The sequence below is a fragment of the Trachypithecus francoisi genome, unplaced genomic scaffold (assembly GCF_009764315.1).
Source record: "Trachypithecus francoisi isolate TF-2019V2 unplaced genomic scaffold, Tfra_2.0 Lachesis_group21, whole genome shotgun sequence".
Classification (NCBI taxonomy): Eukaryota; Metazoa; Chordata; class Mammalia; order Primates; family Cercopithecidae; genus Trachypithecus; species Trachypithecus francoisi.
Genome location: NW_022681467.1, coordinates 41308587 through 41333706, shown reverse-complemented (window position 1 = coordinate 41333706; position 25120 = coordinate 41308587). Strand labels below are relative to the sequence as shown.

General features: G+C 40.4%; 1 protein-coding gene across 2 annotated transcripts; it reads left to right on the top strand.

Moving 5' to 3' along the window:
• Window positions 1–1768: 1768 nt before the first annotated feature.
• On the top strand, window positions 1769–20400 carry WFDC11 (WAP four-disulfide core domain 11). Of its 2 annotated transcripts, none has more exons than XM_033185371.1 (5): window positions 1769–1857; window positions 5529–5611; window positions 18236–18386; window positions 19555–19697; window positions 20225–20400. In XM_033185371.1, exons 3-5 carry the CDS (start codon window positions 18287–18289, stop codon window positions 20243–20245), a joined length of 264 nt encoding a protein of 87 aa, XP_033041262.1. In that variant the 5' UTR covers window positions 1769–1857; window positions 5529–5611; window positions 18236–18286; the 3' UTR covers window positions 20246–20400. The 2 variants fall into 2 exon arrangements, with proteins under 2 accessions (XP_033041262.1, XP_033041261.1); XM_033185370.1 differs by having other exon boundaries at window positions 1800–1861.
• The last annotated feature ends 4720 nt before the right edge of the window (window positions 20401–25120 follow it).

The window sequence follows — 25120 nt, the reverse complement described above, 5'->3', positions numbered from 1 at the left end:
AGATGGCAGAATAGATCTCCTGGGATCACTTCCTGACACTAAAATAAAATGAAAAACTATTCAAAGACAAGAATGCCACCCTGAATACACCAGAACTTGAGAAGTGGAGAAACCCCTTGGACTTATAGAATTGAGAGAAGCAGTGATAAGTAAGAGAAATGGTCATTTCAACCTGTGCCACCCCCTCTTCCAGGCCATCATAATACCACTCACAGAGAACTTCCCTAGTCCCACATTTGCTGAGATGAGAAGAAGGAATTGGAGGTGGATATTTGATCTTCCCACTTGTCTAGGAATCTTAATGTTAAGTCCACTCCAGTTTCATCCCACTAGAGAACCAAGAGGGCTGAACAACCTGGGGTGAATTGGGGACAAAGAGTAGGGCACTGATTGCAGCAACTGGCATGTGGATCTTGGTGGTTGTTCAGTGCTTTGATCAGTTGGGATGCCACATTGAAGAGACCGGGTGGGGCCAGAGTTTTGTAGGGGACAAAATTTATGGGAAGGCCCAAATCCACAAGCCCAGGGGCACATATGAAGCCTTTCCCTGGCCCACAAACAACCAAAAGGTCAAGATTTTCAGTACCCACCTAAGCTTTCCCCATACTGACTGATTTGACTCTCAGCTTGGACGTATTTCTCTGTGTTTCATGTTCATGTGAGTGAAACGCTACTAGAAATGCTGCTGATTTTTGTACATTGATTTTGTATCTTGAACCATTGCTGAAGTGGTTTATCAGATTTAGAAGCTTTTGGGCAGAGACTACAGGGTTTTCTAGGCTTATATTGTCTGTGAAGAGACATAGTTTGACTTCCTCTCTTCCTATTTAGATGACTTTTATTTCTTCCTCATGCATGATTGCTCTGGCTAGACATCAATACTATATTGAGTAGGAGTGGTAAGAGTGGGCATCCTTGTCTTGTTCCGCTTCCCAAGAGGAATGCTTCCAGCTTTTGTCAATTCAGTATGATGTTGGCTGTGGGATTGTCAGAGATGACTGTTATTATTTTGTGGTATGTACCTTTGATGTCTGGTTTGTTGAGGGTTTTTAACATGAAAGAATGTTAAATTTTATCAAAAGCCTCTTCTGCATCTATTAAGATGACCATTTTTTTTTTTTTTTTTTTTTTTTGAGATGGAGTCTCACTCTGTCGCCCGGGCTGGAGTGCAGTGACCGGATCTCAGCTCACTGCAAGCTCCGCCTCCCAGGTTTACACTATTCTCCTGCCTCAGCCTCCCGAGTAGGTGGGACTACAGGCGCCCGCCACCTCGCCCGGCTAGTTTTTTGTATTTTTTAGTAGAGACGGGGTTTCACCGTGTTAGCCAGGATGGTCTGGATCTCCTGACCTCGTGATCCACCCGTCTCGGCCTCCCAAAGTGCTGGGATTACAGGCTTGAGCCACCGCGCCTGGTGACCATTTTTTTAAAAGTTCGGTTTATGTGATGAATCACATGTATTGATTTGCATATGTTGAATCAACCTTGCTTCCCAGGGATAAAACCTACTTGATTGTGGTGAATTAGTTTTTTTTGGTGGGGGGCGTATTGCAGGGAGCTCCCAACAGGAAACAATGTGGTGGATTAGCTTTTTGATGTACTACTGGATTTGGTTTGCTAGTATTTTGTTTAGGATTTTTACATCTATGTTCATCAGTGATATTGGTCTGAAGTTTTCTTTTTCTGTTGTGTCTCTGCCAGGTTTTGATGTTAGAATGATGCCAACCTCATAGAATGAATTAGGGAGGAGTCCCTCCTCCTCAATTTTTTGGAATAATTTCAGTAGGATTGACACCAGCTCTTCTTTATATATCTGGTAGAATTTGGCTATGAATCCATCTGGTCCAAGGCTTTTTCTGGTTGGTAAGTTTTTTTTTGAAATTACTGATTAAATTTGGGTACTTGTTATTGGTCTGTTCAATTTCATCCTAGTTTAATCTTGGGAGTTTGCATGATTCCACTAGTTTATCAATTTTGTGTAGGTTTTCTAGTTTGTGTGCATAGTGGTGTTTGTAATAGTCTCTGATTTTTGTTTGTATTTTTATGGGGTCAGTGGTAATATCCCCTTTGTTATTTTTGAGTGTGTTTATCTGGATTTTCCCCTTCCTTATTAGTCTAACTAGTGGTCTACCAGTCTTATTTACTCTTCAAAGAACCAACTTTTGGTTTCATTGATCTTTCGTATGGTTTCCCTTTTCTCCATTTTGTTCATTTCAGCTCTAATTTTGGTTATTTCTTTTCTTCTACTAGCTTTGGGGTCGGTTTGCTCTTGTTTTTCAAGTTCCTCTAGGTGTGATGTTAGGTTAATTGGAGATATTCCTAACTTTTTGATGTGGGCATTTAGTGCTATAAACTTTCCTGTCAGCACTGCTCTAATTGTGTCCCAGAGATTTTGGTATGTTGTGTCTTTGTTCTTATTAGTTTTAAAAAACTTCTTGATTTCTTTCTTAATTTTGTTGTTTACCAAAAAGTCACTCAGGAACAGGAGCATGTACTAACAAGCACATGTAAGTGTGTGGTTTTGAGAGATGTTGTTATTGATTTCTATCAATAAAGTATTTTTGGATTAAGATACGTACACTGTTTTTATACATAATGCTGTCACACACTTAGTAGATCACAGTATGGTATAAACATATCGTTTATATGCACTGAGAAACCAAAATATTTGTTCGACTCACTTTATTAGGGTGGCCTGGAACTGAATCTGTAGTATCTTTGAGGTATGCCTGTACTCTCATTTTTCTGTGTGATTAAATGGAGTTTTTCCAGAAGTAAAATGAGTTACCCAAGGTCATGGAGTTAGCAAATGATAAAGATGGTTTTTTAATTTTAATTTTAATTTTTTAGTATCTGCCGCTGTAAAGATGTGTTTTAAGTTTCCATCGGATGAGTGTAAAGCCTGCGATTGTGGCACTAGACAACTGTGAATAGTCAATAACCTGCTGGCTCCTCCGACTTACCATCTATCTGAATCCTCTGAATGTCTATTGTCAGGGTCAAGATGAAGGAAATGGTCTGACGTTTTCAGACCATTTCTTTTCTTTTCTTTTTTTTTTTTTTACGGAGTCTTTCTCTGTCACCCAGACTGGAATGCAGTGGCGTGATCTCAGATCACTGCAAGCTCCACCTCTTGGGTTCACGCCATTCTCCTGCCTCAGCCTCCTGAGTAGCTGGGACTACAGGTGACCGCCACCACGCCCAGCTAATTTTTTGTATTTTTAGTAGAGACGGGGTATTCATCATGTTAGCCAGGATGGTCTCGATCTCCTGACCTCATGATCTGCCCGCCTCGGCCTCCCAAAGTGCTAGGATTACAGGCATGAGCCACCGCGCCCAGCCCAGACCATTTCCTTGTTGGTGCAAGTATAGCCTAAACATTATGAAGAGAGAATTGGTAATATTTATGCACAGATTGAATTATGTGTATTTCTAACTTATGTGTATTTCTACTTTTATTAGCTTTCCCAAGGAATTAATAAATAAATACTCAAGGATTTAGTTATAATTATGTAACTAATAGTGAATTTCTACAATAGGGAAAAACTGGAACCACCAAACTTGTCAACAACTGGTGATTAATTGGCAGAGAATCTACCAATTTATGAAATTTTTGAAAATATTTAGGAATACAGGAAAACATTTATTGTAAAGGTTAAACATAAAAATATTCACAGGATTATCCACTATATAAAAACATATATGTACATAAGAAAAAGTCTACTAGAATATATGCACAAATGTTAGCACAGGTTGACAAGATTATCAGTGATTTTTAAATTTAATTGCCATTTTCATATTTTTACAAGATTTATGCACTAAGCATGAGTTGTGTATTAGTGCTCTTGTATTAGTACAAGAGCAAAAAATGACATCCTGAAAAGAAATCTTTTTTTTTTTCCTATGGAGAGAAGTCAATGATATAAAATGATGGGGGGGGGGGGGCGGTCCCAGGAAGAGGCCAAAGCCAAAAATATGTTGTAAAGTGGGAAGAAGCAAGGAAATAGAACTAGAGAAGAAAATGTTAGTATGATCCACAGGCTTTGCTTCTCTCCCACTTTCCCACTTTCTCATCCCAACCAAACAACTCTGGGACTATTCCTAAACCCAGTCACGACTTACTCAGAGCCTCTCACAGTCAGCTCAGCTCCTGAAATTTCCCTTCCCATTATGCCCCTGTGCTAGCACTGTAAGGGTACCTAGAGAGAGTGCTCTTGGTGATGGGAATAAGCCCAAGATGTATCGTGGCTCTGAGGCCCAGGAAAAGCTGTGGGCTTCACCATCTTGCACACCTGGCTCTGGATTCACTTCTTTTCAAATCTTGTATCTACCACTCATTGGCTGTGTGGCCTTGGGCAAGTTGCTTAGCGCCTCGGTGCTTCAGTTTCTGCATCTGCAAAATATAAATGTTTAGCACTAAACTCACTGGGTCATTGAGAGTATTGGTTAATACCTGTTAAATATTTGACTCATAGTGAATTTGGTGTTCAGCTGGGTGATTCTGAATACTTCAATAAGTGTTTTATTGGTTTATTTAACAAACCATACATAGCACTGCTTATATGCCAGACATTGGGTCTCAGTGCTTAACACAAAATAACTCATGGAATCCTCCCAAAAATCCTATGAAGAAAGTACTGTTATTCTCACTTAAAAAAAAGGGGAAATTGGGCCGGGCGCGGTGGCTCAAGCCTGTAATCCCAGCACTTTGGGAGGCCGAGACGGGCGAATCACAAGGTCAGGCGATCGAGACCATCCTGGCTAACACAGTGAAACCCCGTCTCTACTAAAGAATACAAAAAACTAGCCGGGCGAGGTGGCAGGCGCCTGTAGTCCCAGCTACTCGGGAGGCTGAGGCAGGAGAATGGCGTAAACCCGGGAGGCGGAGCTTGCAGTGAGCTGAGATCCGGCCAGTGCACTCCAGCCCTGGCGACAGAGTGAGACTCCGTCTCAAAAAAAAAAAAAAGGGGGAAATTGAGGCACAGAGACGATTAGTGACTTTCCTAGAGTAAGTGGGAGGTAGGATTTGAGTTTAGTTTAAGTCTACATATTTAAAATCTACATGTTACGTGACATTTTCCAAGCCCTCATGGAAGAGATCTCTCTTTTCCTCACAAAAGTCACAAGAGATTGCTGATAAGGTGGTGTTAGGCTGGTGCTAGCAATGGAGAAGTTAATATAAAGATGGATGAGACTTTATGAAGGTCCTCACACAATGTTAGAAAAAAAAAGATATGTAGATCCTCCTTCCACTCCCCAATCACCCAGACTTGTGTCTGAGTGTCCACAATCAGCCAGACTTGTGTGTGTGTTGGGGAGGAGAGGATTCTGCAGGTCCACAGTGTTCTGTCTCTATCTATATTGCCTGCAGCAAAAAGAAGAAAGTACTCCTTGAATAGGAATTCAGGGACAATGTTCTATATGTACCGAACTTATGGTTTGGGACAGAACTTACAGATTGCCACAACCAGAAGCATGACTAAGATCTGCATAATTGATTTGTTCTGCTCACCACCTACTCACTGTGTAGGGGCTCTGCAGTTCCTAGAGGCAAGGAAGAAGAGCCACCAGTCAAGTAGGTTATCAGCACCTCCAACTCCAACATCTTCAAAGGTAGGTGGGGGTCAAGGTCCTGGGGCTGGAAGTGTGAGCCTGTAAAAGCTTTCACCTTTGTCTTGCTTGGATGGGTTCCCTGCCCAAATCATGCCCCTGCATCATGCCAACACTATCCCTCTATGGAATAAATTATTGTTTATGTTGTTCAAATGGAGAAACTGAGGCAGAGAAAGATAACATGGATAGACATTGTGTGCCTCCATATGTGATATCCTGAGAAGGACACAGCATCACCCAGATGCTATTCCCACCGAGAATACATAACTTATATCTAATCTTAAGGAAATCTCAGATAAACCCCAATTGAGGACTATGCAGTTCGAAGAAAAAGTTGGCTGTATTTTTCTAAAATTTGAACTTCATAAAAGACAAAGGACAGTATTGGGTGAAGTGATAAAATTTAATACTCATGATAGAACAGATAAAAGTATGTTTGATCAAGGTTAAATTTAACAAAGTTGATAACTGTAGTATGATCATGTAAGATAATGCTCAGGTTGTTAGGAAATACTCATGGAGGAGGTGGCTCCAAGATGGCCGAATAGGAACAGCTCTGGTCTGCAGCTCTCAGCATGATTGATGCAGAAGATGGGTGATTTCTGCATTTCCAACTGAGGTACCTGGTTCATCTTATTGGGACTGGTTGGACAGTGGGTGCAGCCTATGGAGGGTGAGCCAAAGCAGAGTGGGGTGTCGCCTCACCCAGGAAGCACAAGAGGTAGGGGGATTTCCCTTTACTAGCCAAGGGAAGCCGTGACAGACTGTACCTGGAAAATCAGGACACTCCCACCCAAATACTGTGCTTTTCCCAAGGTCTTAGCAACCTGTAGACAAAGAGATTCTTTTCTGGGCCTGGCTCAGTGGGTCCCACGCCCACAGAGCCTTGCTCACTACAAGTACAGCAGTCTGAGATCGAACTGTGAGGCGGTAGCCTGGCTGGGGGAGGGGCATCCACCATTGCTGAGGCTTGAGTAGGTAAACAAAGCGGCCGGGAAGCTCGAACTAGGTGGAGCCCACCACAGCTCAGCGAGGCCTAGGCCTCTATAGTCTCCAACTCTGTGGGCAGGGCATATCTGAACAAAAGGCAACAAACAACTTCTGCAGACCTAAATGTCCTTGTCTGATAGCTCTGAAGAGAGCAGTGGTTTTCCCAGCACGGCATTTGGGTTCTGAGAACGGACAGACTGCCTCCTCAAGTGGGTCCCTGACCCCTGTGTAGCCTAACTGGGAGTCACCTCCCAGCAGGGGCCGACAGACACCTCATATGATTGAGTGCCTCTCTGGGACGAAGCTGCCAGAGGAAGGATCAGGCAGCAATATTTGCTGTTCTGCAGCCTCTGCTGGTGATACCCAGGCAAACAGGGTCTGGAGTGTACCTCCAGCAAACTCCAACAGACCTGCAGCTGAGGGACCTGACTGTTAGAAGGAAAATTAACAAGCAGAAAGGAATAGCATCGACATCAAAAAAATTTTAGACCAATATCCCTGATGAACATCAATGTGAAAATCCTCAATAAAATACTGGCAAACCGAATCCAGCAGCACATCAAAAAGCTTATCCACCATGATCAAGTTGGCTTCATCCCTGAGACGCAAGGCTGGTTCAACATTTGCAAATCAACAAATGTAATCCATCACATAAACAGAACCAACAACAAAAACCACATGATTATTTCAATATATTTAGAAAAGGCCTTAGACAAAATTCAACAGCCCTTCATGCTAAAAACTCTCAATCAATTTGGTATTGATGGAACGTATCTCAAAATAAAAAGAGCTATTTATGACAGACCCACAGCCAATATCATACTGAATGGGCAAAAACTGGAAGCATTCCCTTTGAAAACCAGCACAAGACAGGGATGCCCTCTCTCACCACTCCTATTCAACATAGTATTGGAGGTTCTGGCCAGGGCAATCAGGCAAGAGAAAGAAATAAAGGGTATTCAATTAGGAAAAGAGGAAGTCAAGTTGTCCCTGTTTGCAGATGACATGATTGTATATTTAGAAAACCCTATCATCTCAGCCCTAAATCTCCTTAAGCTGATAAGCAACTTCAGCAAAGTCTCAGGATACAAAATCGATGTGCAAAAATCACAAGCATTCCTATACACCAATAACAGACAAACAGAGAGCCAAATCATGAGTGAACTCCCATTCACAATTTCTACAAAGAGAATAAAATACCTAGGAATCCACAGTACAAGGGATGTGAGGGACCTCTTCAAGGAGAACTACAAACCACTGCTCAATGAAATAAAAGAGGACACAAACAAATGGAAGAACATTCCATGCTTATGGATAGGAAGAACTAACATCATGAAAATGGCCATACTTCCCAAGGTAATTTATAGATTCAATGTAATCCCCATCAAGGTACCAATGACTTTCTTCACAGAATTGGAAAAAACTACTTTAAAGTTCATATGGAACCAAAAAAGAGCCCTCACTGCCAAGACAATCCTAAGCAAAAAGAACAAAGCTGGAGGCATCACACTACCTGACTTCAAACTATTCTACAAGGCTACAGTAACCAAAACAGCATGGTACTGTTACCAAAACAGATATATAGACCAATGGAACAGAATAGAGGGCTCAGAAATAACACCACACATCTACAACCACCTGATCTTTGACAAATCTGACAAAAACAAGAAATGGGGAAAGGATTCCTTATTTAATAGATGGTACTGGGAAAACTGGTTAGCCATATGCAGAAAGGTGAAACTGGGTCCCTTATACAAAAATTCATTCAAGATGGATTAAGGACTTAAATGTTAGACCTAAAACCATAGAAACCCTAGAAGAAAACCCAGGCAATACCATTCAAGACACAGGCATGGGCAAGGACTTCAGGACTAAAACACCAAAAGCAATGGCAATGAAAATTGACAACCAAATTGACACCAAAATTGACAAATGGGATCTAATTAATCTAAAGAGCTTCTGCACAGCAAAGGAAACTACCATCAGGTGAACAGGCAACCTACAGAATTGGAGAAAATGTTTGCAATCTACCCATCTGACAAAGGGCTAATATCCAGAATCTACAAGGAACACAAACAAATTTATAAGAAAAAAGTAAACAACCCCATCAAAAAGTGGGCAAAGGATATGAACAGACACTTCTCAAAAAAAGACATTTATGCAGCCAACAGACACATGAAAAAATGCTCATCATCATTAGTCATCAGGGAAATGCAAATCAAAACCACAATGTGATACCATCTCACACCACTTAGAATGGAGATCATTAAAATATTAGGAAACAACAGATGCTGGAGAGGATGAGGAGAAATAGGAATGCTTTTACACTGTTGGTGGGAGTGTAAATTAGTTCAACCATTGTGGAAGACAGTGTGGCGATTCCTCAAGGATGTAGAACTAGCAATGCCATTTGACCCAGCAATCCCATTACTGGGTATATACCCAAAGTATTATAAATCATGCTACTATAAAGACACATGCACATGTATGTTTATTGTGGCATTATTCATAATAGCAAAGACTTTTGGAACCAACCCAAATGTCCCTCAATGATAGACTTGATTAAGAAAATGTGGCACATATACACCACGGAGTACTATGCAGCCATAAAAAAGGATGAGTTCATGTCCTTTGTAGGGACATGGATGAAGCTGGAAACCATAGTTCTCAGCAAACTATCACAAGGACAGAAAACCAAACACTGCATGTTATCATTCATAGGTGGGAATTGAACAATGAGAACACTAGGAGACAGGGCGGGGAACATCACACACTGGGGCCTGTCGGGGGGTGGGGAGCTGAGGGAGGGATAGCATTAGGAGAAATACCTAATGTAAATGACGAGTTGATGGGTGCAGCACACCAACATATCTCATGTATACCTATGTATCAAACCAGCACATTGTGCACATGTACCCTAGAACTTAAAGTATTAAAAAAAATACTCTCGGAAGCATTTAAAAATGAGGGCCATGACAAATGAAACTTGCTCTCAAGTTGCTCAAAAAATAAGAGAGGGAGAAAGAGGGGGAGAGAGAGAGAGAGAGAGAGAGAGGAGAGAGAGAGAGGGAGAGAGGGAGAGAGGGAAAGGAAATAGGTGAATCCGGGTAAACAGTATGCAGATGATCTTTGTACTATTCTTACCCCTGTAAGTTTGAAATTATTTCCAAATAATAGCTTAAAGTGAGTTAAAGGCAACCTATTTTATGGCCCATGTGCCTCAATTTTTTTGTTTTTCTGTTTTATAATTTTTCATATGTGCCAAGAGGAGAATAAATTTAGTCCTTCTCAAAGGCTTTGTACCTTTTAAAATGTCTGTAGGTACTATTCCTAATTTTGAGCCTTTGAAGGATTTCAACTGATTCATGCATATTTTCTTCTGCTTGGTTGAAAACATTTAAGCAAAAATGGGACTTTCAGGGAAAATTGGTTACTTGTAGGGAAGGGACAATATCTCCCTCATGATGGTGCAATTCATAGTATCCTATCTAGACTTCTCCTTTGTATCTGTTTCTCTCCTCTTTCTTTTTGTTTGGATTCAGGAGAGTGAAGGAGCAGGCTGGGAGTGAGAAAGGAGTGAAGAAAAAACTGATGAATTTTTTTTTTTTTTGAGACGGAGTCTCGCTCTGTCGCCCAGGCTAGAACGCAGTGGCCGGATCTCAGCTCACTGCAAGCTCCGCCTCCTGGGTTTACGCCATTCTCCTGCCTCAGCCTCCCAAGTAGCTGGGACTACAGGCGCCCGCCACCTCGCCCGGCTAGATTTTTGTATTTTTTAAGTAGAGACGGGGTTTCACTGTGTTAGCCAGGATGGTCTCGATCTCCTGACCTCGTGATCCACCCATCTCGGCCTCCCAAAGTGCTGGGATTACAGGCTTGAGCCACCGCGCCCGGCCGAATTTTTTTTTGAACAATACTTAACCCCCTCTTTCCAAGCCCTAACTCACACCACCAATGAGCCGCCTGATATAATAGCCAGCACTTATTTTGCATTTTTTGTGTTCCGGGTCCTAGACCCTTAAAAAATTTATTTTGTTCTCCTTTACACCAATCTCTATGTAGCATATTACATCTTTCTTTTATATACCTTATTTATTGCCTCTCCCTTGACTATAAAGCAAACTTTTTTTTTTTTTTTTTTTTTGAGATGGAGTCTCGCTGTTGCCCAGGCTGGAGTGCAGTGGCCGGATCTCAGCTCACTGCAAGCTCCGCCTCCCGGGTTTATGCCATTCTCCTGCCCCAGCCTCCCGAGTAGCTGGGACTACAGGTGCCCGCCACCTCGCCCGGCTAGTTTTTTGTATTTTTTTTTTTTTTTTTAGCAGAGACGGTGTTTCACCGTGTTAGCCAGGATGGTCTCGATCTCCTGACCTCGTGATCCACCCGTCTCGGCCTCCTAAAGTGCTGGGATTACAGGCTTGAGCCACCGTGCCTGGCCGACTATAAAGCAAACTTTATGAGGGCGGGGATTTTTGTCAGCTTTGTCCTCTACTGTATCCTCATTGCTTATAATAGTGCCAGGCTTACAGTAGTCATTTAATATTGTGGGATGAATGAATTTATGACAGATGAATGAAGGCTAGAACCTCAGTCAATCAGTAGAATTAATTCCAAGTAGGTTAAATAGTTGAAAGTTTTAAGAAGACCACTACAAAGTCAATGAAATTAAATAACTTCCACCCCTCTGGAGGAGAAAAGAGAGTTTAATAATAATAATAATAATAGCCAACATTTATTTGCATGATCTGTGTGCCAGGCCCTATGCTCAGGGCTTCATGCATTCACAATGTGAATGTGATACTAATATAACTCTCATATTATATATTGGAAACTGAGGTCCTAAACTAAATGTGTTGCGATTGGGATTCATTTGGGCCCAGGTCTCTCTGATTCTAGTGTTCAGGTTTTGTTCTCTGTCCCATGCTATGCCAACAATTTTGTGTGGTGACAAATGAGGGATAATTTATCTCTTATAGTAAGACAACATGTGTATTCTGTTGGTAAAATAAACCAATCCTGGTGGAGAAAAAGACAGAAACAACTATCCAGGTTATAAAATAGGCAGTATACTTTACCTAGAATCTACAAATTTGAGATCTATAAATTTGTGATCTGAAGTTAATAATGAATTTAACAAAATTCCAATTGAAAGAATATTATCAATGACACTTTTTTCTTTTCTTTTTTTTTTTTTTTTTTGAGACGGAGTCTCGCTCTGTAGCCCAGGCTGGAGTGCAGTGGCGCCATCTCGGCTCACTGCAAGCTCCGCCTCCTGGGTTCCCGCCATTCTCCTGCCTCAGCCTCCCGAGTAGCTGGGACTACAGGTGCCCACCATCTCGCCCGGCTAGTTTTTTGTATTTTTTAGTAGAGACGGGGTTTCACCGTGTAGACCAGGATGGTCTCGATCTCCTGACCTCGTGATCCACCCGTCTCGGCCTCCCAAAGTGCTGGGATTACAGGCTTGAGCCACCGCGCCCGGCTGACACTTTTTTTCTAAAGAGAAGAAATTACAAATATTCAGCTGTCTTATGATGAATAGGAGCCCAGAGCCTGGTAAACTTGCTGGGTGGCTATTCCTAGAGGACAGATAACAATCACTACAACTCAGCTCTCAGGAAGCCATATCCATAAGAAAAGGGGAAGAGTACTACATCAAGGGAACACCCGGTGGGACAAAAGAATCTGAACAATAGCCTTCAGCCGTAGACCTTCCTTCTAACAGAGCCTACCCAAATGAGAAGGAACCAGAAAACCAACTCTGGTAATATGATGAAACAAGGCTCTTTAACACCCCCACAAAATCACACTAGATCACCAGCAATGGATCCAAACCAAGAAGAAATCCCTGATTTACCTGAAAAAGAATTCAGGAGGTTAGTTATCAAGCTAATCAGGAAGGCACCAGAGAAAGGTAAAACCCAATGCAAGAAAAAAAAAAAAAAAGAAACAAGAAGTGAAAGGAGAAATATTCAAGGAAATAGCATAAAGAAAAAACAATACAAACTTCAGAAAACATTGGACACACAGAGATGCAAAATGCTCTAGAAAGTCTCAGCAATATAATTGAACAAGTAGAAGAAAGAAATTCAGAGCTTGAAGACAAGGTTTAATTAACCCAATCCAACAAAGACAAAGAAAAAAGAATAAGAAAATATGAACAAAGGCTCCAAGAAATCTGGGATTGTGTTAAACAACCAAACCTAAAATAATCAGTGTTCCTGAGGAAGAAGAGAAATCTAAGTTTGGAAAATATATGTGGGGAAAACACATATTGAGGAAAACTTTCCCATATTTTTCCCATGTATCCCATATATTTCCTCAATATGTGGGGAAAACACATATTGAGGAAAACTTTCCCAGTCTTGCTAGAGACCTAGACATCCAAATACAAGAAGTACAAAGAACACCTGGGAAATTAATCACAGAAAGATCATTGCTTAGGCACATTGTCATCAGGTTATCTAAAGTTAAGATGAAGGAAAGAATCTTAAGAGCTGTGAACAAAAGCACCAGGTAGCATATATAGGAAAACCTATCAGATTAATAGGAGATTTCTCAGTAGAAACCCTACAAGCTAGAAGGGATTAGAGCCATATCTTCAGCCTCCTCAAATAAAACAATTATCAGCCAAGAGTTTTGTATCCAGTGAAACTAAGCATCATATATGAAGGAAAGATAGTCTTTTTCAGACAAACGAATGCTGAGAGAATTCACCCCTATCAAAGCACCACTATAAGAACTGCTAAAAGGAGCTCTAAATCTTCAAACAAATTCTGGAAACACATGTAAATGGCCTAAATGCTCTACTGAAAAGACACAGACTGCAGAATGGAAAAATAATTCACCAACCATCTGCTGACTTCAAGACTCACCTAACACATAAGGATTCACAACAAATTAAAGGGGTGGAAAGGGCATTTCATACAAATGAACACTAAAAGTGAGCAGGGGTAGCTATTCTTATATCAGGCAAAATAAACTTTAAAGCAGTTAAAAAAGACAGTTAAAAAGACAAAGAGGGACATTATATAATGGTAAAAGACCTTGTCCAACAGGAAAATATCACAATCCTAAACAAATATGCACCTGACACTGGAGCTCCCAAATTTATAAAACAATTACTAATAGACATAAGAAATGAGATAGACAGCAACACAAAATAGTGGGGGACTTCAATACTCCACTGAAAGCACTAGACAGATCATCAAGACAGAAAGTCGGCAAATAAACAATGGATTAAAACTATACCTTGGAACAAATGGACTTAACAGATATATACAGAACATTCTATCCAACAACTGGATAATACGCACTCTATTCAACAGCGCATGGAACTTTCTGCAAGATAGATCATATGATAGGGCATGAAATGAGCCTCAATAAATTTAAGAAGATTGGTCCAGGTGTGGTGGCTCATGCCTGTAATCCCAGCACTTTGGGAGGCTGAGGGGGGTGGATCACCTGAGGTCAGGAGTTCAAGACCAGCCTGGCCAACATGGTGGGACTCCATCTCTACTAAAAATATAAAAATTAGCCAGGAAAGGCCTGTAGTCCCAGCTACTCAGGAGGCTGAGGCATGATAATTGCTTGAACCCGGGAGGCAGAGGTTGTAGTGAGTTGAGATTGCACCACTGCACTCCAGCCTGGGTGACAGAGCGAGACTCTGTTTCCAAAAATTAAAAATTAAAAAAAATAAATTTAAGAAAATTGAAATTATATCAAGCACTCTCTTATACCACAGTGGAATAAAACTGGAAATCAATTCCAAAAAGAGCTACAAAACCATGCAAATATATGGAAATTAAATAACTTGCTCCTGAATGATCATTGGGTCAAAAATGAAATCAAGATGGAAATTAAAAAATTATTTGAACTGAACAACAATAGTGACACAACCTATCAAAACCTCTGGGATAAAGCAAAGGCAGTGTTAAGAGGAAAGCTCATACCCCTAAATGCCTACATCAAAAAGACTGAAAGAGCCCAAATTGACATGCTAATGTCACACCTCAAGGGACTAGAGAAACAAGAACAAACCAAATCCAAACCCAGCAGAAGAAACCTCAGAAATAACATCACACATCTACAACCATCTGATCTTTGATAAACCTGAAAAAAGCAAGCAATGGGGAAAGGATTCCCTGTTTAATAAATGGTGTTGGGAAAACTGGCTAGCCATATGCAGAAAGTTGAAACTGGATCCCTTCCTTAACCTTATACAGAAATCAACTCAAGATGGATTAAAGACTTAAACACAAGACCTAAAACCATAAAAACACTAGAAGAAAACCTAGGCAATACCATTCAGGAAATAAGAAGGAGCAAAGATTTCATGACTAAAACACCAAAAGCAATGGCAACAAAAGCCAAAATTGACAAATGGAATCTCATTAAACTAAAGAGCTTCTGCACAGCAAAAGAAACTGTCATCAGAGTGAACAGGCAACCTACAGAATCAGAGAAAATGTTTGCAATCTATCCATCTGGCAAAGGGCTAATATCCAGAATCTACAAAGAACTTAAACACATTTACAAGAAAACACCCAACAACCCCATCAAAAAGTGGGCGAAGGATATGAACAAACACTTCTTAGAAGAGGACATTTATGCAGCCAACAAACATATGAAAAAAAGCTCATCATCACTGGTCATTAGAGAAATGCAAATCAAAACCACAATGAGATACCATCTCACACCAGTTAGAATGGCAATCATTAAAAAGTCAGGAAACAACAGGTGCTAGAGAGGATGTGGAGAAATAGGAACACTTTTACACTGTTGGTGGGACTGTAAACTAGTTCAACTATTGTGGAAGACAGTGTGGTGATTCCTCAAGGATCTAGAACTAGAAATACCATTTGACCCAGTGATCCCATTACTGGGTATATACCCAAAGGATTATAACTCATGCTGCTATAAAGACGCATGCACACGTATGTTTATTGCACCCCTATTAATGATAGCAAAGACTTGGAACTGACCCAAATGTCCATCAATGATAGACTGGATTAAGAAAATGTGGCACATATACACCATGGAATACTATGCAGCCATAAAAAAGGATGAGTTCATGTCCTTTGTAGGAACACGGATGAAGCTGGAAATCATCATTCTCAGCAAACTAACACAAGAACAGAAAACCAAACACCGCATGTTCTCATAAGTGGAAGTTGAACAATGAGAACACATGGACACAGGGGGCAGGCATCACACACCAGGACCTGTTGAGGGGGTGGGGGGCTGGGGGAGGGATAGCATTAGGAGAAATACGGGTACTGCAAACCACTATGGCACATGTATACCTATGTAACAAACCTGCATGTTTTGCACATGTACTCCAGAACTTAAAGTGTAATAAAAAAAGAAAATAACTAAGATCAGAGCAGAGCAGAATTAAATGAAATTGAAACAAAAAAAGATACAAAAAATAAATGAAACAAAAAGCCGGTTCTTTGAAAAGATAAATAAAATTGATATACCATTAGCAAGATTAACCAAGAAAATAAGAGAGAAAATCCAAATAAGCTCATTAAGAAATGAAACGGGAGATATTATAACTGACACCACAGAAATACAAATGATCATGTAAGGCTACTATGAACACCTTTACACACATACACTAGAAAACCTAGAAGTGATGGATAAATTCCTGGAAAAATACAACTCTCCTAACTTAAATCAGGAAGAATTAGATACCCTGGACAGACCAAATAACAAGCAGAGAGATTGAAGATATTAGTCAAAGGGCACAAAGTTTCAGTTATACAAGATGGATACATCTCAGAGACCTGTTGTATAGCACATTGTGCCCATAGTTAGCAATACTGTATTGCAAAGTTAAAAATTTGTTAAGATGACAGATCTTATTCTTACTGCACACACACACCAAATAATAAGTAAAGAGGCCAGTGGAAACTTTTGGAGGCGATGGATATGTTTATGGCCTAGATTGTGGTGATGATTACATGGGTGTATACTTGTCTTCAAATTCATTATAGTTGTATACACTGAAGATGTCTTTTTTTTTTTTTTTTTGAGACGGAGTCTTGCTCTGTCGCCCAGGCTGGAGTGCAGTGGCCGGATCTCAGCTCACTGCAAACTCCACCTCCTGGGTTTATACCATTCTCCTGCCTCAGCCTCCCGAGTAGCTGGGACTACAGGCGCCTGCCACTTCGCCCGGCTAGTTTTTTTTTTTTTTTTGTATTTTTTAGTAGAGACAGGATTTCACCGTGTTAGACGGGATGGTCTCGATCTCCTGACCTCGTGATCCGCCCATCTCGGCCTCCCAAAGTGCTGGGATTACAGGCTTGAGCCACCGTGCCCGGCCACGATGTCTTATAAATAGCTTTTTATACGTCAGTTATATCTTAATGAAGTAGTTTTTTAAAAGTCATTATGTAACAGCAAGCTTATATAATTTTTGTTTTATAAAAAATCTATAATCTATGCACATATGAAAGATAGAATATTGTACATCGATATAGTGGAATAACTAGAAATATTTTCACTTTCTTCTATGTACTTTTTTATGTTTTAAGAATTTTGTAAGCTAACACTTTAAATGTGCTGAGAACACTTAACATTAGCTTACTGTTGGGCAAAATTATCTAACACAAAGCTTATTTTATAATAAAGTGTTGAATAGCTCATGTAATGTATTTAATACTCTGCTGAAAATAAAAAAAACATTAAAGAGAAAAATTAAGCATGGATGGAAAGGGGAAAAATTCTCATTCATGTGCAGGAGAATAGTGTATTTGTTCATGGCTGCTTTAGTTTTATGGTTTCAACAGTGAAACCACTGCAGACAACCTGAATGTTCATTTTCATGAAGATGAATACATATTGTGTGACATATTCACAGAATGGAATATTATGTAACAGCAAAAACAAAAACAAAAACAAAAAAACCAAGCAAAAAACCTCCAGAATTGTTGATGGGTACTTAAAGTATGATTTCTACTGGATGTGTATTGCTTTTGCACCATCATAAAGTTGAAAAGTTGTATGTCAAACCATCATAAGTTAAGGATCCTCTCTCTATATATGGTGTATAATAGTGCCTGTCACATAGTAGGTGTTCAATAAATGTTCAACACATTTTCAAAAAGAATTTGTTCAAACCAAATACTGCATATTCTCAACTTATAAGTGGGAGTTAAATGATGAGAACTCGTGAACACAAAGAAGGAACAATAGACACTGGGGTCTACTTGAGGGTGAAGGGTGGGAGGAGGGAGAGGAGCAGAAAAGATGGCTGTTGGGTACTGGGCTTAATACCTGGGTGATGAAATAATCTGGACAACAAACTCTCACAACATGAGTTTTTCTATGTAACAAACCTTCACATGTACCCTAAACCTAAAATAAAAGATCAAAAATTTTTTTGTAAGCTGAATTTGAATTATGTTTTAATCAAAATAAGGCAACACATTACATTTTTTTCCAGCAAAAGGAAAACATGAGGTGTGAGATGGAGAGATTCGTTTTGGCAAAGCTAACACTCAGCTTAGGTGTGCCAGTTGTTGGGTAGGCAGAGGGCAAGGGGGAATAGTGAGAAGATAGAGAATGAAGAAATTCGACAAGCACTTTCTCTTGCTTCACACCTCTCTTTCCCTATTTATATGTCTTGATCTCTAGCAGCAGCTGGGAAGAAAAACAATCCTTCCAACAACATATATTCAGACACATATGGTCAGCCTCATGAAGCTGTGGATACTCATGCTTATGACATTCTTCTGTATGGTGCTACTGTCTGTGCTGGGAGAAATGAAGAAGAAAAAATATTCCAGTAGGTGGTGAAGCTGGATTAAGGGCCACAGGAGGGGGATGAGCTTGTTTCTGAACAAGGAAGGGGGTTTCATGTCTGCTGTATCTGACTCAGGACCCACCTTCATAGGATCACCCATCAGAGAATCAGACAACTTTGTGTGCACAGAGATTCAAGAAATCCCTAAGCTGAGGTCCTTTAATGCTTCCTCTTTTAACCTTGAAAGTAGCAATATCTGTCTATCTCTCTCTCTCTCCATCTCTCTCTCTATCTATGTATCTATGTATCTATGTATCTACATTTAAATATATATGAATATTTATATATATTCATATATAAGATATATATTTAAATATATATATTTACACACACATGTGTGTGTATATATACCATAAGCTATAAACATAAAAACATTTTCCAATGTTAGACTGTCTTTGAGGGTGAGATGTCAGTATAGAGCTAATTCTGCAGCTCTATACTGGTATCTCTGTGCACTAGCTGCATATACTTTGTCATATGAGTACCAAATGGGCATTTCTTAATACATATCCTTAGTTTCAGTGGCAAGGCTTTCAGAATGTGAAAAGTTAGGAAAGAGGCTTGAGATCAGTTCTCAGTGGGGCAACCTCTCATATGATAAGAAAATGGGATGAATGGAGGGGCTAAGAAAACTGAGTGAGAGAGATAAGAATTTGAAGAGAGGCTGAGTTATTAAACACAGAGTCAGCAAGTAGGGAAAGAAAAAGGGAGAGAATCTGTTTCTTACTTGACCTGGCCTAGCTTCCCACACTGTGAAATAGGCATTGCAATGAGGCTACAAGATATGCCAGGCCCTGAGATCTCCTGTTATGTAAATGTAGATTTCATAGGAGGGCACGTGAATGCTGGGGATTGACTGAACTGTATCGCTGGGATGCTCAGAGAGGACCCAGAGGCCTGCAACAGTGGTAAAGCCTGCAGAGGTTGAGAAGGAAAAGAGGTCAGTAAAGATGCAATGGGGTCAGTGAAGGTATAATGACAGGAATTTGAGGAGGCTCATGAAGGCAATTCCCTTAAAAGGCAAATAGATATCTTGGTTGGGATTTGGGGCCCAGATTCCAGGAGGAACGGTTAAACATATGAAGGGCTTTTCTTTCCACGCTTGGCTGAAACGTACTATCAACCTTTGACCATCTCATCTAAATTTCAGAGAAGGAATTGTTACTTGAAGAGTGCTGGGGAAAGCCAAAGGTCAAAGAATGTACCAAGAAGTGTTCTAAAGCCTTTAGATGTAAAGACACAAATTACACGTGCTGCTGGACCTATTGTGGAAACATCTGCTGGATAAACGTCGTGAGTTGGGAGATGTTTGCTTGGGTGTATATCTTCACTGATTCTCATTCCCTTCGCAGAGGCTATTATTCCTAAACAGAAGACTGAGGTACCCCAAATTCTAGGTACAAAAATAACGGAAGACAATGTCCCTTTAACTTGGAAAGTAATTCACTGGCAAGTAAATCAAGACACTAGCTTAGACCCCATTACTTCTTTCATTATATAATCAATACCTGTCTGTGCTGTCTTCTTTGTATTACACCATAGTTTCCTATTTTTTTCCTAAATTTGTCCAGATTTCTAACCACTGCTTCCATAGTCAGACTTTCCCATGGGCCATTTGGCTCAGCCAGGCCCAAAGTCTCCACCGTTTTTTGTTCAATAGACCAATACCTCACCTACTCAGAAGTGGGCAACTCCTGTTGTTACGTTAAAGTATTCTTGTCCCATTGTCTGGTGAACATGGATACTATTAAGCAGGGGGAATGAATGCTTGTTTCTCAGAGTTCTCTAGCTTCTAAAAATCTAACCTTTTTCTTTTACAGAAAACCGATGAATATTACTAAAACCCTAGCTTCCCACCAGGCTGCCACCTGTGTGGGCAGGAAATGTTTAAGAAGTCTCATAGTAGTACCGTGTGGCTACTTTTAGGAACACCAGTCTATTTTTACTGACAGCTGGACAAGAGCAAACACTTGATGAATAAACTCATTTACCAGTAGTGGCCTTGCCTTTTTTCAGATCATCCCACCACCCATGAGTACCCTTATTACAAATCTCCAGTATTGTTCCTCTCCTACATTGTAGATGAGCTTCCAAATTTGCCATCCCATCTGATAAGCTTAGAACTGATAGGCTAATTTCATGGGCTTCACAGAACAGAATTTTATTTCTGTCCCATTTTTAATGTGGGGAATTTTCAGCAGCACTTTCACTCAGTTGTTTAGAGAGCAGGTCTTTGGTAAATGGTTTCTCACAGAGATATGGATAAACAATTCTAAAACTGCTTTCCATATATACAAGTTTAAACAAATATTTCAGTTAGATAGGAGAAGTAAGCTCAAGAGATTTGCTGTACAACAGGGGGACTACAGTTAATGTATTGTATTCCTGAAGATTACTAAGAGAGTGGATTTTGAGTGTTCTCACCATAAAAAATAAGTGAGGTAATGCATATATTAATTAGTTAGATTTAGCCATGCCACAACGTATCCAGGTTTCAAAACATCATATTGTACATGATAAACATATATGATTTTTTGTCAATTAAAACATAAATAAATTAATTAAAAAAACTATAGTCCAATAAGTCTTTAAATAATAGAATACTTGAATCAACATGGCAAGGGGTCACCATGTACCAGCCACAATGATCCAGAATAGCCTCAGAAATCTGAAGTTTAGTGCCTTTTCACTCAGATACTTAGTTTTCTACCTTTTACCATCTGTCACTAAAAATTTTCAGGAAGTGAACTCTTCCCAAGTTAAGACACTGGACACATAGGTATAATCCTAAAGAATGTATATTTAATGGCAGAGTTATAAGAGACTTCCCCTGGATAGAAGACTATCCTTGAATGCTTCATGTCATAGTTATTTTAACTATATTTTTGGCTAATGGACTTTTCTTGATGATAGATATTGCACTCAGCACCTAAACCCAACCCTTGCGTTTCAGATAACTTTCTGTACTGCATGATATAGGCATCCTAGGTTTGTTAGGATGAACTAGAGATTGGGATGGGGCACATATTGCTGATGACAGCATCAGTATGGACTCACTGTGAGCATCGCTGTGGCCAAAGTATGGAAATGAGGCAGGAGCTGCCCAACACCATGATATTTGAGGTGGGGAGTATCCTTTTAGGATCCTCCCATCTGCATTCACATCTCGAAGGAGCATGTCTGGAGCATAGGAAGAGAACAAATAATGCAAAAGCAGTGGAAACCATAATGCTATGCATTTGGTCACCAACAGGCCAGACCTCATCTGTGATTCTCTGATGACTAGGACTTAACATTTTGGAGACCCAGATCTTGGCAGAATATGCATTTGATTCCTCCCATATCTCCATGAAGTTCAAGGTCTTTCAGGAGTCCTCACCATCCTACTGTAAATAATATGGAGGTATGCAGATGCTTCCATAGAAGACAGAGCACATCGTCATAACCAAATGGGCACCTTTTCCAGCTGCAATATTCTAGGTATAGCCTTTGAGTTCCCTGGGGCAGGGTAGGCTGTCCAGAGAGCTCTCTGGAACACAGGTCAGGACACCAGTGATTGGAGCAACCGCTTCTAGTAAAATTCATGGTTCATGGCACTGGCACCAGTGACAGGGAATAGAGCAGTTTGGCACCTATAGTGTGTTTACATGGCAAAGTGCACTGGATTTGGACATGGAAGGTTACTCTCCATGTGGCCCCTGGCAGGTAACTTTGCCTCTCATTGTTTCTGTTTGTTTACTTGTTTATTTTGAGATGGAATCTCACACTGTCACCCAGGCTAGAGTGCAATGGTGCAATCTTGGCTCACTGCAACCTCTGAGTTCCAGGTTCAAGCGATTCTCCTGCCTCAGCCTCCCGAGTAGCTGGGACTACAGGTGTGCGCCACCACGCCTGGCTAATTTTTGTATTTTTAGTAGAGACGAGGTTTCACCACATTGGCCAGGTCTCCAACTCCTGACCTCAGGTGATCCACCGGCCTCGGCCTCCCAAAATGCTGGAATTACAGGCATGAGCCACCGTGCCTGGCTAACTTTGCCTCTCTTTTTTGAGACGGAGTCTCGCTCTGTCACCCGGGCTGGAGTGCAGTGGCCGGATTTCAGCTCACTGCAAGCTCCGCCTCCCGGGTTTACGCCATTCTCCTGCCTCAGCCTCCCGAGTAGCTGGGACTACAGGCGCCCGCCACCTCGCCCGGCTAGTTTTTTGTATTTTTTAGGCTAACATGGTGAAACCCCGTCTCTACTAAAAAAAAAAACTTTGCTTCTCTTAATGCAGACATACCTTGGAGATCAAGTTCAGATCCAACTGCCACAATAAAGAGAATCACACATATTTTTGGTTTCCTGCTGCATATAAAAGTTATGTTTACACTATACCATAATCTATTAAGTGTGCAATAGCATTATATGTTAAAAACAATGTATATAATTAAAAGTATTTTACTGCTAAAAATGCTAGTGATCATCTGACCTTCAGTGAGTCATAATTGTTTTGCTGGTAGAGAGTCTTGCCTCAATGTTGATGGCTGCTGACTGACTAGGGTGGTGGTTACTAAAGTGACTATGGAAATTTCTTAAAATAAGACAACAATAAAGTTTGCTGCATCAGTTGACTATTCCTTTCATGAAAGATTTCTGTGTAGCATGTGATGTTGTTTGAATTTCTTTCCATGGAAGAATTTCTTTCAAAATTGGAGTCAATATTCTCAAATCCACTACTGCTTTATCATAAGTTTATGTAATATTTTAAATCCATTGTTGTCATTTCAACAGTATAATGATACAACTTTCATGGATGAGGAGTTGCTATTTTTTTTTTAAGAGACAGGGTCTTGCCCTACTACCCAGGCTAGAGTGCAGTGGTAAGGATCATAGCTCACTGTAGCCTCAAACTCCTGGGTTCAAGTGATCCTCCTGCCCCAGCCTCCCAAGTAGCAAAAGTGTTTTCAGCATCCTTACCAGGAGAAGTTTCTAATTCAAGAAGCCACTTTCATTGCTCATCCATTAGAAGCAACTCCTTGTCTGGGTGCCATGGCTCATGTCTATAATCTCAGCACTTCGGGAGGCCCAGGTAGGTGGATCACTTGAGGCCAGAAACTTGAGACCAGCCTGGGGAACTTAGGGAGACCTTGTCTTTACAAAAAAAAAAAAAAAAAGCCAAGGGCAGTAGTGCATGCCTGTAGTTCTAGCTGCCAGGGAAGCTGAGGTGGGAGCATAGCTCGAGCCAAGGAGTTCAAGACTGCAGTGAGCTCTGATCATGCCACTGTACTCCAGCCTGGGCAACTGAGTGAGATCCTATCACTTAAAAAAAAAATAACCCTTCATCCATTCAAGTTTTATCATGAGATTCCAGCCATTCAATCACATTTTCAGGCTCAACTTCTAACTCTAGTTCTCTTGCTATTTCTGTCACATCTGTAGTGGCCTCCTCCATGAAGTCTTGAAACTCTTAAAATCAGCCATGAGAGTTGGAATCAGTTTCTTCCAAACTCCTGTTAGTGTTGATATTTTCACCTCTTGCTGCCGATCATGAATGTTCTTAATGACATCTATCATGGTGAATCATTTTCAGAAGGTTTTCAATTTATTTTGCCCAGATCCATCAGAAGAATCACTTTCTATGTCATCTATAGCCTTATAAAATGTATTTCTTAAACAATAAGACTTGAAAGTCAAAATTGCTTCTTGATCCATGGGCTGCAGAATTTATATATTGTGTTAGCAGGCATGAAAACAATATTAGTCTCCTCGTACATCTCCATTGGAGCTCTTGGGTGACCAGGCACGTCATCAATGAGCAGTAGTATTTTGAAACAAATCTTTTTTTTTTTTTTTGAGGAGTAGGTGTCTAGGTGTCAAAAGCAGACTCAAAATATTCAGTGAATCGTGTTGTAAATAGATGTGCTATCATCAAGATGGTGTCTCCTTTATAGAGCACAGACAGAGTAGATTTAGCAGAATTCTGAAGGGACCTGGGATTTTCAGATTGGTAAATGATCATCATTACTTTTAACTCAAAGTCACCAGCTGCATTAGCCCCTAACAAGAGAGTCAGCCTGTCCTTTCAAGCTTTGAAGCCAGGCGTTCACTTTTGCTGTCTAGTTATACAAGTCTTAGATGACATCTTCCTTCAGAAGGCTGCTTTTTCCACACTGAACATCTGTTGTTTAGTGTAGACATCTTCATCACTTTGCAAGATCTTCTGGGTAACTTGCTGCAACTTCTACATTAGCACTTGCTGCTTCTCTTTGCACTTTTATATTATGTAGATGGCTTCTTTAAACCTCATGAAATAATCTTTGCTAACTTCCAACTTTTCTTCTGCAACTTTCTCACCTCTTTCACCTTCTAATATTGGAGAGAGCTAGGGCCTTTCTTTGGTTAGGTTTCTGGCTTAGGGGAATGTGGTGGCTAGTTTGATCTTCTGCCCAGACCACTAAAATTTTCTCCATATCATCAATAAGGTTGTTTTGCTTTCTTATCATCATCCTTCAACAACTTTTCCTTCACATTCATATCTTGGCTAATTGGCACAAGAGGCCTAGCTTCTGGCATATCTTGGCTGCTGACATGCCTTCCTCACTAACTGTAATCATTTCCAGCTTTTCATTTAAAGTGAGAGACATAGAACCCTTCCTATCACTTGAATACTTAGAGACCATTGTGGAGTTATTAATTGGCCTAATTTTAATATTATTGTGTCTTAGGAAATAGAGAGGC